Source organism: Nerophis ophidion, linkage group LG18 (assembly GCF_033978795.1).
Source record: "Nerophis ophidion isolate RoL-2023_Sa linkage group LG18, RoL_Noph_v1.0, whole genome shotgun sequence".
Taxonomy (NCBI): Eukaryota; Metazoa; Chordata; class Actinopteri; order Syngnathiformes; family Syngnathidae; genus Nerophis; species Nerophis ophidion.
In genome coordinates, this window is record NC_084628.1 from 2,648,728 (window position 1) to 2,666,023 (window position 17,296).

At 38.4% G+C, this 17,296-nt stretch overlaps 1 protein-coding gene across 4 annotated transcripts in view; it reads left to right on the forward strand.

Annotated features, from left to right (window-relative positions):
- The window catches only part of sik2b (salt-inducible kinase 2b), a 185,277-nt gene that overhangs the window by 54,016 nt on the left and 113,965 nt on the right, over window positions 1–17,296 (forward strand). For all 4 annotated transcript variants that reach the window (XR_009802706.1, XM_061878548.1, XM_061878547.1 and 1 more), the window contains exon 3: window positions 12,439–12,502. Coding sequence is in view for 3 of the 4 variants with exons in the window: in XM_061878548.1 (XP_061734532.1) it covers window positions 12,439–12,502 (64 nt within the window). In the remaining variant the exon portion in view is untranslated. The remainder of the gene's footprint in view (window positions 1–12,438; window positions 12,503–17,296) is intronic.

Sequence of the window (17,296 nt, forward strand, 5' to 3'; positions counted from 1 at the left end):
GACCGTCGGCCCCCATTCGTGCAAATGTCTCATTAAAGACAATAAGGCGACTGACAAAAAAGCTCCGATTGGTCCCTTGAGATACTAGGTTTTTCTGTTGTATCTACGCGGTTATGTGGTAGTTGCTAGGTCCTGCTTACTTACGGAACAAATTACAATATTGCATACACTAATGTAAAGCATATCACCTAGGAACTCCAAAATTATTATCAGCTCAGTTTTGACCAAAATTGAGTTACTGGGTTTTGCCTTTGGACGGGAGATATGACATGACACATTATGGCCCCGGGTTATTTTCCCACATAGCATGTCGTCACAACAAAGAGTCTGTTTTCTGCGGGGGGACACAGCTTATATCCAACAGTGACAGCTATCGGGACACTCAATGTCACCACTGGTAATACATACATAGTACGTTGCCTTTATAGTCACTGGGTGTGCATGAAGTGAAGTATATTTATATAGCGCTTTTTCTCTAGTGACTCAAAGAGCTTTACATAGTGACACCCAATATCTAAGTTACATTTAAACCAGTGTAGGTGGCACTGGCAGCACGTGGGTAAAGTGTCTTGCCCAAGGACACAACGGCAGTGACTAGAATGGCTGAAGCTGGACTCGAACCTGCAACCCTCAAGTTGCTGGCACGGCCACTCTACCAACCGAGCTATGCTGCCCCACTTTTAATGTTCTACAGCAACAGCATGCTCACATGCATCTAAATACTGGATGGGACCCTCTGTATCTAAACTTGATTTGAAAGTATTAAAACCATCATTTCATCAAACTAATTACAGACGTGGCCTTTAGTCGATGTCATTTAGGCCTCCATTGGCATCAATTGTACAAATCAAAGGCTACTTTCACACTGCAGGGACGAATGTCCAATTTTGATTTTTTTGTCAGATCTAATTAGGTCTGGGCGATACATCAAATATACTCAATATATCGCGGGTTTGTCTCTGTGCGATAAAGAAAATGACTATATCGTGATATTCGAGTATACGTTCTCATGCAGTTGCTTTTAGCTGCGGGCATTACACTCCAGGCTTTTCTCACTCTTTCTTGTCTCCTCACAGAGAGTTAAAACAAGTGCACCTTCTTACATACATCACATACGTATATGCTAGAGATGCGCGGATAGGCAATTATATCATCCGCAACCGCATCACTAAGTTGTCATCCACCCGAACCAACACTTCATCAAAGCCACACCCGCCCGTTGTTATATATCTAATATAGACGATGCAAGGCATTAGTGAGGTTAGAAAGTGTAACTCCCTCCAAATAGCACACACACAATGGCTTTCTTGAACTAATTTATTTGAAGGCTTACTTTCCCTTCAAATTCACCGTGAAAACTGTAATAAAAAAGCACGTTACAAACAAAATAATAACATGCACAGCATGTGGATGAATAATTTTACCAAATAAAATACCAAAAAATGAAAAATACCTCATTGTAGCTTCCTTACATCCGTAGACAGATCAAACGAGACACTTCAAAATAAAAGTATGCCCACATACTGTTTCAAAGAGTGCTGCTCGTTTTTCGTATGTGGGTAACAACATTTAACTATTTATAAATGGTTGATTTATACAGGCTAGTAAGGTAAAGTGTTGACAAGTTTGGGCTACCTTGCTTCTGCAGCCTTCATCAGAGGTGTCACGTGATGTTAGCGTGACCTCGTCTGTGACGTCTTATATGGATTGTACCATCAAGAGTTGTCAGCCTTCATCAGAGGTGTCACGTGATGTTAGCGTGACGTTGTCTGTGACGTGTTATATGGATTGTACCATCAAGAGTTGTCAGGTACAACACTTTACCTTACTAGCCTGTATAAATCAACCATTTATAAATACACGTCAGTAGGCTAAATGAACCTCTTCAACATAATATTTAACTATGTATAATGTAGCGACTGGCTACGGGGTGTTAGCCAATGACTTTGGCTGGGGGGGGGGCGGGACTTCCGGGAGAGATAGGGGAGTGACGTTGTCAACAGGAAGTGAGAGTTCGAGTTGTCCCGGGAAAAGCGTTAGAGACATGAGAGCTGTTGTGTGGTTGTATTACATCTTGTGCAATAAAGGCAAGACAAACGAAGAAGTTTTATGAGCCTACATTCCTGGGATTATTACAATATATATTTCCGAATTGTTTAACTGCCACCCGCCCGAATCTATTTAAAATCTATTTTTTCGTCATGTCACCCGCCCGACCACTCCGCGGTTGTGACCGCAAACCACGCTAGTATACGCCGTCGCGGAGCAGAGAGGTTGCGGCATGTGTAAAGTTAACTGTGATGCTAGCGGAATGGTGCGAGTGGTAATACGAGAGAAAGAAGGTGCGAATCTGGTAACAAATGAAGGAAGAATTAATTCCCAAGAAAAACCGCACGAGGTTCATCATCTGGCGGTGGTTTGGCTTCAAGCGGGGATATGTCGAACAGACAAGCGTAATATGTCAAGTGTGGGGCAAAAGCGTTGCTACAAAAAGTAGCATTACTGCTAATATGTAGCATTATTTGAGAAGTCACCCGCTAGAGAATGAAGAGTGCTTGAAACTCCGCATGTCAACATCTCCGTTGGGTGCCACACCAACAAAATGCCGAGGCAACCATTTCCACATCAACACCGTATGAAAAAAATAGTCAACAACAGAAGAATGTAATGCCCACAGGAACCTACCACATAGCGCAGGACATACAATGTTTGATTTCCTATTATGCAGCTCATTTTTATTTGACAGTTATTGAAATATCTTGTGTGACATCATGCACCAAAGTGCACTTTATTTGTGTTAAACTATTGTAGTGGTGTTCTGTACAAAAAGTGCATTTTTATTTAGTGTTGTTTTGATATGTCGTCTTAGTGACATCATGCACAAAAGTGCACCTATAGATTGTTTTAAAATGTCTGACAATCTTGCACTTTCTGTTTTGAAATGACATGAATGTCTGTGTCACTGCTTAATAACTGTTTAATAAATACAGTTTTGGTCAATTGACTTAGTTGTGATTTCCCTCTCTGCATGAAAGTTTAAAACGAGCATATATTAATGAAGTATGAACAAGAATGTTTTAGTGTAGACACAGAATCGTCATACTGCTGTGATTCTATGCATCCAGTGTTCATTCAAGGCTATGGTAAAAAAAATATGGAGACGTATAATATCGTGTATCGTGACATGGCCTAAAAATATCAAGATATTAAAAAAAGGCCATATCGCCCAGCCCAAGATCCAATCTTTTAACGTGGCAAAATTAGATTTCTAGTGTGAATGCAACCTGACCTGTATGCAGACACAATGTTGTGTCGTCTTACGTACTGCAGTGTTTTCAACCTTTGTCGATCTCAGTTCTGGCACATTAGTGGCAAATATCAAGGATTTTGTGCAATTAAAAGTCAACATTTTCTCGACCAAAATTTTTGCGCTAGAAGATTACGAAGATAGAGGACAAATGTTCTGGCTTTGGCAATTTTGCGAAATATTTTGCTTTAATGTCTGCTTGAAGAGAGCGTGTCTGTTGACAAGCAGTCTGAGACAGGAGTGGTGGAATTTTCACTTGAGTTCCTAAATTATGTTATTTTCACCTGTTTTCTGCTTCGTTGTCAACTCTTTATTTTGTAACCATCTATTTTGGCGAATAATTATGACGCTTATCGCTTTTTGATAACGTTTTGGTCGGACTAATGCGCCCTGAGCGCGGAAGCGTTCACATTGAGGACCCATCGTGTGTGTGTGTGTGTGTGTGTGTGTGTGTGTGTGTGTGTGTGTATATATAAATATATACACATATGTATATATATATATATATGTATGTATATACATATATATATATATATATATACATATATATATATATATATATATATATATATAATATGTGTGTATATGTATATATATATATATGTGTGTGTATATATATATATATGTATATATATATATATATGTGTGTATATATATGTATATATATATATGTATATGTATATATATATATATGTATATATATATATATATATATATATATATATATATATATATATATATATATATATATATACACACATATATATATATATATACATATATATATATATACACACACATATATATATATATACATATATATATACATATATATATATATATATACATATATATACATATATATACATATATATACACACATATATATATATATATATACATATACATAGATATACATATATTTGTGTGTGTATGTATGGGTTTATTTGAAATGGAGACAGAAACATAGATATCTGAAACAATTATCCAATGTATGAATCATAGTGTTTGTAGCCAAAGCTAATTTACAACACTTGTCCCCAACAACAACAACCCAGATCTAACATCATTAAAATAGGAAAATAAAAAGAATGAGGCAAAGAGGAGTCAATAAAAATGATAATAGTAATAATACAGACATAGTGCAAATTAGATAAAAGCCAATAATAATAATAACACGGACAAATGTGCAGACTAGACAAAAAAACTATTATTAAAAATTAGTAAAAACTAAACATGGGAATACGATTGTTGCTCAACTAGCTACAATTGTGTTTGTTTTTTGAAAGTGTCTGCTAGAGAGTTCCATAGTTATGCTCCTTTTATTGAAAAGAGAGTCTGGGCAAAAGATGTTCTACGGAATGGAATGCAATATCCGATTTATATCCACATACGAAAGAGGCCTGAGTCTGATATGAACAATTCTGACTTGCATTGTTCTCATTGACATGACAAAATTTGATACAGGTGGCATATGAGAAAAAAAAATCGTAATTGACCTGGCGTGTGAACCAGCCCAAAAAAAACTTGAAAAGGTAGCCTCAGATGCAGATGGCTACAAAACCTTTGGCTAATTGGAATAGTCCTCATATGATATAATGTACAATTGTAGTTTCATATAACACGCATTAATCTAAACAAAAAAAATTATAAAACTGTGCCGTTCTCTTTTCCAGCTAACATTTCCTGGCTCTACGTTTTAGTCAATGTAACAGATGGAAAATTGATCATCAACAAATAAGCGTGGGATTTCTTGTGTGAATGTCTGGCTCAGTGTGTCTGATTCACCCTCCTTCACCATCCTTTCTCTCAATGCACCCGCCCCACTCCCTGCATTTAATTCCGTTTGATCTCCTGAATGTTTCTGCTTCTAAATCGGTCTCCTCCTCCCACACAGCGCCGCATTGAACGAGCACAGCAATCGTTTTTTGTCAAGTCCCATTCAAATATCTCGCCATCCACTTCCATTCCCTTGCATCGTTGTCATATTTAGAGGCTGTTCTGTCTGTGCATGTATTGTTGGGTTACTGTATACTGTATACACCAGGGGTGGGCATTACGTCGATCTCCGAGGGTGTGTCAGTCGATCTCAAGCCAGGCATTAAAAAATGTACATAAAAATGAGCAATCATCAATCACACCAAGACTTCACTTTCGTCAGTTGTTTGACATTCTCGCCACCCGAGGATCTTGTGAGATGACGCTGGCTGCTGCCAGCTCATATTTAAGAAAAAAATCACTAACAGGGCAGACATTTTATTTCTAGAGACTCCGTACCTACTGTCAAAACTCTAAAGAGCGACTGCACAGTTCCTGTCTTCACCATAAAAGACCTGTTTCATCCTGCCTGTGCTAACAAAATAAGAGTCTCAGAAAGCTAGCAAGCTACGGAGTGTGATGCCAATGTATTTCTCCCCCGCCCTCAGCGAGCACTTTCTCACTTGCTTGCCCACCCGCACACTCACTGACGTCACTCACCTGCTGCCAGACATTAAAGGGCCACACACATATGCTACTCTCATAACAAAGTGTTTAAAAACCAGTATGCAAGTTGGACAAATGAGATGCCAAATCCAACCACTTTCATGTGGTATTGGACAGAAAGGAGGACTTTTTTTTTTTCCTCCATTTGAAAATGCGGACGTTATCAGCACCACTGTCTAATTCCAATCAATGCAAGTCATCAGAATCAGGTAATACACCAACTTATATTCTTGTCTTCATGAAAGAAAGGAATCTATGTGTGTTAAACATGCTTGTATTATCATTAAACACCATTAACTTGTTAACAAAAATGTCTCTTTCATAAATAAATAAATATAAATTATAAATAGGAATGAGGTAGATCTCCTCGACTTGGTCAATTGAAAAGTAGCTCGCCTGCAGAAAAAGTGTGAGCGCCCTTGGTCTACATGTTTGCATCACAGGGCTTTGTCTATACAGGGGTGTCAAACGTTCTTTTATTGAGGGCCACATCATGGTGCTTTATTATTGTCCGTTCTTAACACGTCCAAGACATTTAAGAACTGAAATTACATTTTTGGCACAATCTCACTAATAGCAGACATATATTACAGGGAGACAAGAGCAGGCCCGCCAAAGGATCAGCTACTTATGGCGCTCCCTAAAAAAGGTGGGGAAAAAGGTGATATTGGGGAAGGGGGAAGAGTAAAAAAAAATATCAGTCAAAGGCTGGACCCTTGTGAGGGGGTCCAGACTGAGTCCAAGGGAAAAAAACTCATTCGCCTTAGCACATATAAATATGTTACATATAATCAAAACAATTTGGAACAGAGAGAGGGGGGGGGGGGGGGGTGTTGCGACCGCCCTCACCAAGGGCAAGACAGAAAAAATACAAAACTATAATATAGGGATGCACCGAAATGAAAATTTGTGGCCGAAGCCGAATAAAACTTAAACGCTTGGCCGAATAATGAATGCAGTTTTTCACAATTTTTTTTATATTGCATAAATAGCCTAGAATAAATATTTAGACATGTTTTTCAAATAAAGTAATTTTTTATTGAATATTGACATTTTTTTAATATTCCAGTAGCCTTTGCTTTCTCAAAAAAAGCACAACGTTTTTCATTTATATTAGGCCTTCAAACAAAACATGCGTTCCAAAAAAAAATAAAGTGCATTAAAGTGGATAAACCCACAACAAATGAATTATTGTCCTTTTGGCAAAAGTCTGCTTAGCCACAGTAGATATGCTAATAATGTAAACAGAAGGCTCAAGTAAATCTCAATAAGTGTGTGCTTGTAACCTCATACACTTATACAGGTACACAACATTGTAACCTCATACACTTATACAGGTACACAACATTGTAACCTCATACACTTATACAGGTACACAACATTGTAACCTCATACACTTATACAGGTAGCCTACACAACAGGCTAATAATGTAAACAGAAGGCCCCACTAAATCTCAATAAGTGTGTGCTTGTAACCTCATACACTTATACAGGTACACAACATTGTAACCTCATACACTTATACAGGTACACAACATTGTAACCTCATACACTTATACAGGTACACAACATTGTAACCTCATACACTTATACAGGTACACAACATATGTGCATGTAACCTCATACACTTATACAGGTACACAACATTGTAACCTCATACACTTATACAGGTACACAACATTGTAACCTCATACACTTATACAGGTACACAACATATCCCAACGTCACCGCACGTTGGTTGATTGCGTCACCGCGTCAAAAAATTGCGTCACACGCCACTATTCGGCCTTGTTTTTAACTCATTCCACCGAAGGCCGAATGTGGCTCTATTTGCCATATTCGGCCGAATATATTCGGTTACCGATTAATCGGTGCATCCCTACTATAATAGCCTTTTTACACAATTTTCAATGGCCACTGTTGCTTTTTTACAAACAGACTGACGGATAACTGGCTTTGAAATCGTAAGTCAAGGTGACTAGCAGATATTTACCTATTTATTTTTGATAACAAGAAAAAATTAAGAGTGTGGAACATCTTGTTGTATTATTAGATTATGTTGAAGTGTAGAACAAGTGCAATTGCATGCAGTACATTTTCTTGTGAAAATTGAAAGAACAAGTTAGGGCTGGGCGATGTGACCTTCTTTACTATCAATATTTTTAGGCCATGTCACGATACACGATATATATCTCGATATTTTGCCTTAGCCTTGAATGAACACTTGATGCATATAATCACAGCAGTATGATGATTCTATGTGTCTACATTAAAACATTCTTCTTCATACTGCATTAATATATGCTACTTTTAAACTTTCATGTAGAGAGGGAAATCACAACTAAGTCATTGACCAAAACTGTATTTATTAAACAGTTATTAAACAGTGGCTCAAACATTCATGTCATTTCCAAAATAGAAAGTGCAAGATTGTCAGAGACATTTTAAATGCAGCTATTAGTGCACTTTTGTGCATGATGTCACTAAGATGACATATCAAAACTACACTAAATTAAAGTGCACTTTTTGTACAGAACGCCACTACAATAGTTTGAAACAAGTACAGTGCACTTTTGTGCATGATGTCCAAAAAGATATTTCATTAAGTGTCAAATAAAAATGAACTGCATAATAGGAAATCAAATAGTGTATGTCCTTCACTATGTGGTAGGTTCCTGTGGGCATTATCGCCTTCTGTTGTTGACTTTTTCTTTTATACGGTGTTTATGTGGAAATGGTTCCCTCTGCATTTTCTCGGTGTGGCACCGAACGGAGATGTTGACATGCGGAGTAAGCACTCTTTATTCTCCTAGCAGGTGAGTTTTCAAATGATGCTACATATTTGCAGTAATGCTACTTTTTGTAGCAACGCTTTTGCCCCACACTTGACAAATTACGGTTGTCTGTTCTACATATTCCCACTTGAAGCCAAATCACCGCCAGACGATGGGCCCCCTGCTGTTTTTCTTGGGAATTAATTATTCGTTCATTTGTTACCTGATTCGCACCTTCTCTCTCTCTCTCGTATTACCACTCTCACCACAGCTAACGTTGGGGCGTATACGTATGTGACGGACAGTGGGGCAAAAAAGTATTTAGTCAGCTAGCGATTGTGCAAGTTCTCCCACTTCAAATGATGACAGAGGTCTGTCATTTTCATCATAGGTACACTTCAACTGTGAGAGACAGAATGTGAAAAAAAAAGTCCAGGAATTCACATTGTAGGAATTTTTAAGAATTTATTTGTAAATTATGGTGGAAAATAAGTATTTGGTCAACCATTCAAAGCTCTCATTGATGGAAAGAGGTTTTGGCTCCAAATCTCACGATACATGGCCCCATTCATTCTTTCCTTAACACGGATCAACCGTCCTGTCCCCTTAGCAGAAAAACAGCCTCAAAGCATGATGTTTCCACCCCCATGCTTCACAGTAGGTATGGTGTTCTTGGGATGCAACTCAGTATTCTTCTTCCTCCAAACACCACGAGTTGAGTTTATACCAAAATGGATACATGGATGATACAGCAGAGGATTGGGAGAATGTCATGTGGTCAGATGAAACCAAAATAGAACTTTTTTCGAGTATATCGATATGTCGTCCAGCCCTATCTTGAAGGTAGAAAAGCGCTGTAGAAGTACAACCCATTTACCATTTAGTTAGAAAATGCTTATTTCCAGCCTTTCGCAGGCTACATAAATGATGTGGCGTGGCTAATCACATAAAATGACGTGGCGTGCTCTGGCCCCAAGTTTCACACCTGTGGTTTATTTGATGCTTGTTATGTCTCTAGACTGTGTGTTCTTCCATGAACAGGCATGTGAAATTTAGGTGAAAACGTAAATATCCGCATTTTTAAGTATTATTTTTTGCGTCCAAATTATTATTTTTTAAATCAATAAGTTTGTTGAACGCTCGCCTCAGCTGCTGAAACTTGACGTTTCTCCTGTTTAAACAACGCATTGAGTTGTTGGACGGAGGGACACTTTCAGGAGCACCGAAACAAGCTCGCTAGTTTGTGATCCATCTGGCTGGCCAACCTCTGTTTGCTTTCCAAGCGACATTACCATGAATTGATGAAGGTGGACCCCGACTTAAACAAGTTGAAAAACTTATTGGGGTGTTACCATTTAGTGGTCAATTGTACGGAATATGTACTGTACTGTGCAATCTACTAATAACAGTCTCAATCAATCTATGCTGCTCATCATATCTGGATGATTACAATCCGAACACTGTTTGAACGAAATTGTTCTAGAGTATTTATTAGTAACCAGCAAGAAGTTATATTTTTAATGAGACCGATTTTAAACAGAGGTCACAACACTGGGGGCGTGGCTACAGGATAGTGTTGCTATATGGGAAACGTTCTCTGAGGTTTTTTGCATGCATGTTATAGAATTTTACATTACATATAATATACTAACATAATAATTATAGATGTCTGATAATATCGGAATGCCGATATTATCGGCCGATAAATGCTTTAAAATGTAAAATCGAAAATTATCGGTATCTTTTTCAAAATTATCGGTTTCAAAAAATAAAATGTATGACCTTTTTTAAACGCCGCTGTGTACACAGATGAAGGGAGAAGTACATCCATTTCCATTTTCTACCGCTTATTCCCTTTTGGGGTCGCGGGGGAGAAGTACAGAGCGCCAATAAACCTTAAAGCCACAACCTTTGCTTGCCGGCCCAATCACATATCTACGGCTTTTCACACACACAAGTGAATGCATTCACACTTGGTCAACAGCCATACAGGTCACACTGAGGGTGGCCGTATAAAGAACTTTAACACTGTTACAAATATGTGCCACACTGTGAACCCACACCAAACAAGAATGACAAACACATTTTGTTAGAACATCCACACCGTAACACAACATAAACACAACACAACAGAACAAATACCCACAACCCCTTGCGGCACTAACTCCTCTCAGACGCTACAATATACACCCCTCTCGACCACATCAACGCCGCCCACAACATGAGAGAGCATGTCCCAAATTCCAAGCTGCTGTTTTTAGGCATGTTTAAAAAAATAAAATGCACTTTGTGACTTCAATAATAAATATGGCAGTGCCACGTTGGCATTTTTTTCCATAACTTGAGTGGATTTATTTTGTTAAACCTTCTTACATTGTTTAATGCAGGGGTGCCCACACTTTTTCTGCAGGCGAGCTACTTTTCAATTGACCAACTCGAGGGGATCTACCTCATTAATATATATCATTTATGTTTATTTATTTATGAAAGAGACATTTTTGCAAACAAGTTAAATGTGTTTAATGATAATACAAGCATGTGTAACACATATAGATGTCTTTCTTTCACGAAGACAAGAATATAAGTTGGTGTATTACCTGATTCTGATGACTTGCATTGATTGGAATCAGACAGTAATGATGATAACGCCCACATTTTCAAATGGAGGAGAAAAAAAGTTGTCCTTTCTGTACAATACCACATGAAAGTGGTTGGTTTTTGGCATCTAATTCATCCAGCTTCCATACACTTTACAAGAAAAACATTGGCGGCAAATTCCGTAGCTTGCTTGATTGACATTCACGGCACCCGAGGGTCTTGTGAGATGACGCTGGCTGCTGCCAGTTCATTATTATGAAAAAATGACAGAGAGGAAGGCGAGAAACACTTTTTATTTCAACAGACTTTCGCGCCGTCCCTTCCGTCAAAACTCTAAAGGCCGACTGCACATTTCCTATCTTCACAATAAAAGCCCTGCTTCATGTTGCCTGCGCTAACAAAATAAGAGTCTCGGAAAGCTGGCGTGCACAAGTGATGTGCACGCCAGCTTTTTGAGGGATCGCTTGTGCACGCCAGTTTTCCGAGACTCTGTATTTAGTTAGCGCAGGCAGCATGAAGCAGGGCTTTTAATGTGAAGATAGGAAATGTGCAGTCGGCCTTTAGAGTTTTGACGGAAGGGACGGCGCGAGAGTCTGTTGAAATAAAAAGTGTTTCCGGCCTTCCTCTCGGTCATATTTTCATAATAATGATCTTGCAGCAGCCAGCGTCATCTCACAAGACCCTCCGGTACCGTGAATGTCATTTAAGTGACGTCTTGGTGAAGATTGATGATCACTAATTTTTAGGTCTCTTTTTTTTTAAAAGCCTGGCTGGAGATCGACTGACACACCCCCCGCGATCGACGTAATGGGCACCCCTGTTTTAATGCATCCAGCGGGGCATCACAACCAAATTAGGCCTAATAATGTGTTAATTCCACAACTGTATACATCGGTATCGGTTGATATCGGAAAAGGTAATTAAGAGTTGGACAATATCGGCAAAAAAGCCATTATCGGACATCTCTAATAATAATGTTAGTACATTATCTACTAAAAAAAAAAAAATGGAAGGGACATACATGAGACATAAAAGTGTCAAAAATCTCATCTACCAAAAGATGTTGGTCGATGAACATCAACCTTAAGGTGAAATATTGTGTAAAAATGCATCCAATTGCAGGAATTGTAGTCTTGATTTTTATCAAAATATTATTTTGGGGTTTGCATGGCATCACCTCGTGCTGATCGAAATTTTTCCACTTTTTTCCCCTCACTTTTTCTATTTTTTCCTCACACCCATGCAATAAATCTGCCCACCTTCTGCCCCTCTCAGGTGATGGAGACAAAGAACATGCTCTACCTGGTCACGGAATACGCCAAGAATGGGGAGATCTTCGGTGAGTGATCCTTTCATAATGCATTGTCAGCACAGCCTTTTGTGTCCCGCCCATCTGCGGCCTTATCAGTTCCACTACATTCCTCGCCTGTTGCGTCATCGCTACTTCTTCCACAAACACGGAAGTATCAAAGTTTGAGTGCGGTTGCTATCTCAGAGGTCATATGATAAAAATCTAAGACCTAGTGGGCACTTGTCATGTGCTGCTTTTGCGAAATATGCTGACAGCATTTATTGCCACATAATAAGTACATCTGCTGGCATATGAAGGCCAAGATTTATTGCTGTATGGTGATGTAGGATCACCCACTGTCCACAATTTTCTGCACATCATTCAGGCCGTCTTTATGCATTACACCAGGGGTGCCCATTAGGTCCATCTTTAGCCAGCCAGCCATTAAAAAAATAGACCTAAAAATTAGCGATCATCAATCTTCACTATGATGTCACTTTCGTCACTTGATTGACATTCACGGCACCCGAGGATCTTGTGAGATGACGCTGGCTGTTGCAAGGTCAGTATTAAGAAGAAAAACGACCGGCAGGAAGGCAAGGAACACCTTTTACTTCAACAGACTCTCGCAGCGACCTGCTGATAAAAGCCTGAAGACCGACCGCACAGCTCCTGTCTGCACAATAAAAGTGCTGCTGCATCGCTAACAAAATAGGAGTCTTAGAAAGATCAATCAATCAATGTTTATTTATTTAGCCCTAAATCACAAGTGTCTCAAAGGGCTGCACAAGCCATAACAGCATCCTGTGTTCAGATCTCACATCAGGACAAGGTAAAACTCAGCCCAGTGGGATTACAATGAGAAACCTTGGAGAGGACTGCAGATGTGGGTTAACCACCCCAACTTCTAGTGAAGACGGGCGTAATAGACGTCGAGTGGATCTAGCATAATATTGTGAAAGTCCAGTCCATAGTGGATCAACATAATATTGCGAGAGTCCAGTCCATAGTGGATCTAACATAATAGTGTGAGAGTCCAGTCCATAGTAGATCTAACATAATAGTGAGAGTCCAGTCCATAGTGGATCTAACATAATAGTGTGAGAGTCCAGTCCATAGTGGATCTAACATAATAGTGAGAGTCCAGTCCATAGTGGATCCAACATAATAGTGTGAGAGTCCAGTCCATAGTGGATCTAACATAATAGTGAGAGTCCAGTCCATAGTGGATCCAACATAATAGTGAGAGTCCAGTCCATAGTGGATCCAACATAATAGTGAGAGTCCAGTCCATAGTGGATCTAACATAATAGTGTGAGAGTCCAGTCCATAGTGGATCTAACATAATAGTGAAAGTCCAGTCCATAGTGGATCAACATAATATTGCGAGAGTCCAGTCCATAGTGGATCTAACATAATAGTGTGAGAGTCCAGTCCATAGTGGATCTAACATAATAGTGTGAGAGTCCAGTCCATAGTGGATCTAGCATGATAGTGAGAGTCCACTCCATAGTGGATCTAACATGATAGTGAGAGTCCAGTCCATAGTGGATCTAACATGATAGTGAGAGTCTAGTCCATAGTGGGGCCAGCAGGTAGTGCACACAAGCTAGCAAGCTGTGGAGTTTGCTTTCAGTGTATTTCTTAGGATGAGAGTATGGAAGCCGAACAAAAAACCAACTACTTTCATGTGGTATTAGACAGAAAGGACGACTTTGTTTTTCTCCTCCACAATGTCAATTTGAAAGTGTGGAAGTTATCAGCACTTCTGTGAATCCTGCCTGATTGCAATCAATTCAAGTCATCAGAATCAGGGAATACACCAACTTATATTCTTGTCTTCCTGAAAAACAAGAATCTATACGTGTTAAACATGCTTGTATTTTTACTATACACCTTTAACATGTTAACAAAAACATCAGTTTCATAAATAATTAAAAAAAAAAAAATATATATATATATATATATATATATATATATAATTGTATTTAAATGTGGAGTGCCGCCACGGCATTTTCATTACTGCCACAATAAGGGCTTTTTTCTTTTACTTGAAAACCAATTAAAGTTATATATTGTAGCCCCCAGAAAAAAATCACACTAAGTCCTACGCTATTTTTAACTTGCATTGCCAATCTTACGAACAGCAACTGCACAATTCCAACAGGTTTGACCTCCCATGAAAACAATTTAGTCTCTGTGGGTCTTCACTTCTGCAGACACAGAACAACACTTCCTCATTTTCCACCAGTCATGTTTCAGGCATGTACGATGTGTTTGCGACCATAACTGACTTTAAATCCACACTAACATAAAACATTAACATTAGCTGGTCATTACGGTATTAATTGATATATATATATATATATATATATATATATATATATATATATATATATATATATATATACACACACACACATACATACAGTGGGGCAAAAAAGTATTTAGTCAGCCAGCGATTGTGCAAGTTCTCCCACTTCAAATGATGACAGAGGTCTGTAATTTCCATCATAGGTACACTTCAACTGTGAGAGACAGAATGTGGGAAAAAAAATCCAGGAATTCAAATTGTAGGAATTTTAAAGAATTTATTTGTAAATTATGGGGGAAAATAAGTATTTGGTCAAAGCTCTCACTGTTGGAAGGAGGTTTTGGCTCAAAATCTCACGATACATGGCCCCATTCATTCTTTCCTTAACACGGATCAATCGTCCTGTCCCCTTAGCAGAAAAACAGCCCCAAAGCATTATGTTTCCACCCCCATGCTTCACAGTAGGTATGGTGTTCTTGGGATGCAACTCAGTATTCTTCTTCCTCCAAACACCACGAGTTGAGTTTATACCAAAATGGATACATGGATGATACAGCAGAGGATTGGGAGAATGTCATGTGGTCAGATGAAACCAAAATAGAACTTTTTGGTATAAACTCAACTCGTGGTGTTTGGAGGAAGAAGAATACTGAGTTGCATCCCAAGAACACCATACCTACTGTGAAGCATGGGGGTGGAAACATCATGCTTTGGGGCTGTTTTTCTGCAAAGGGGACAGGACGATTGATCCGTGTTAAGGAAAGAATGAATGAGGCCATGTATCCTGAGATTTTGAGCCAAAACCTCCTTCCATCAGTAAGAGTTGGTTGACCAAATACTTATTTTCCACCATAATTTACAAATAAATTCTTTAAAATTCCTACGGTGTGAATTCCTGGATGTTTTTTTTCCACATTTGAAGTGTACCTAATGATGAAAATTACAGACCTACTTAATAAAAAACGTTTTGTTTTAAATGTATGTATACATTATTTTAGCCTTTTTAAAGAAAATCATATCACAGCAAATTATGCAAATTATTTGATGACGTTATTGTGACCAAGCCCATAACCACTACCGCCACAGGTATCTTGGCAGTTTAAAGGAAACCCTGTATACATATATACACACAAACACACATCTATGTATGTATGTATGTATGAAGATTGACTGATTGATTGATTAAGCCTTTTATTAGTAGATTGCACAGTACAGTACATATTCTGTACAATTGACCACTAAATGGTAACGCCCCAATAAGTTTTTCAACTTGTTTAAGTTGTGTTCCACGTTAATCAATTCATGGTAGATTACCTTAATTTGGTCCTTTTTAAAAAGTAGCTCTCCTGCTGAAAGTGTGTGGCCACACCTGCATTACACCATGCCAGTAGAGTATACAGCATTTTATTGAACCTGCAAAATGTAGCACCTAAAATAGACACACATAAAATATAACTCTGTGAGAAATAAATGCAAATGTCCAGTTATGTTATTACTTTAAATAAGGGCTTCAAACTGCACAGTTAAAAAGAAATGAGCATTTCAAGAAATCTTGTGTACTGCCATTAATTAGCACAACTTCAAATGTAAAACAGGACCAAGACTAAAGGTCACTTTTCCTTACAGGGGGTTATTTTGGGGTTTAATCATCGCAGTTTACAAGTGAAGTGAATTATATTTATATAGCGCTTTTTCTCTAGTGACTCAAAGCGCTTTACATAGTGAAACCCAATATCTAAGTTACATTTAAACCAGTGTGGGTGGCACTGGGAGCAGGTGGGTAAAGTGTCTTGCCCAAGGACACAACGGCAGTGACTAGGATGGTGGAAGCGGGAATCGAACCTGCAACCCTCAAGTTGCTGGCACGGCCACTCTACCAACCGAGCTAAATTAGACTTTTTAATATGATGACAATTATTAATGTGTAGTGAGGAGAACCAAACTATACGATCTGTTGGGAATCATTTATTATTTTCACTGTAAAATCCTACATTTCAATTGGCCAGCCGAGGCTTACAGAACTAGTTTGACCTAAATAAAAAAAAAATACCAGGAAAAAGCAACTTTTAGGCCAACTATAAAAAAAGAACAAACAAAAAATCATACTGAAACTCAACACTGTACACCCAACCACAACAATAGAGCCGCCAAGTGTGAAGTGGAATCTATCAATGGTTCAGTCGAGACGAGTGCAGAAAATAAAACACACACCCACACATAGATACATTTTTTCCCTTCATAGTTTTTCTGAATCGCACACACACATACTGTATACACACACACACACACACACACAGTCTTATCGAATGAATATCTGTGAACAATTTTTTTTTTTTTTCAGTTTCGCCACATGCAACTAAAGTTGTGATGTAATCATAATGTTGTTGGAGTAAACTCACCATACTAGGATTAGTTTTTCTATGGTTTTGTCAGCATAATGCATAGAACTCATAGAGCCACCACATCTAAAAAGATAGTTGACTATAGTTTGTTTATATATATATTATATATATATATATATATATATA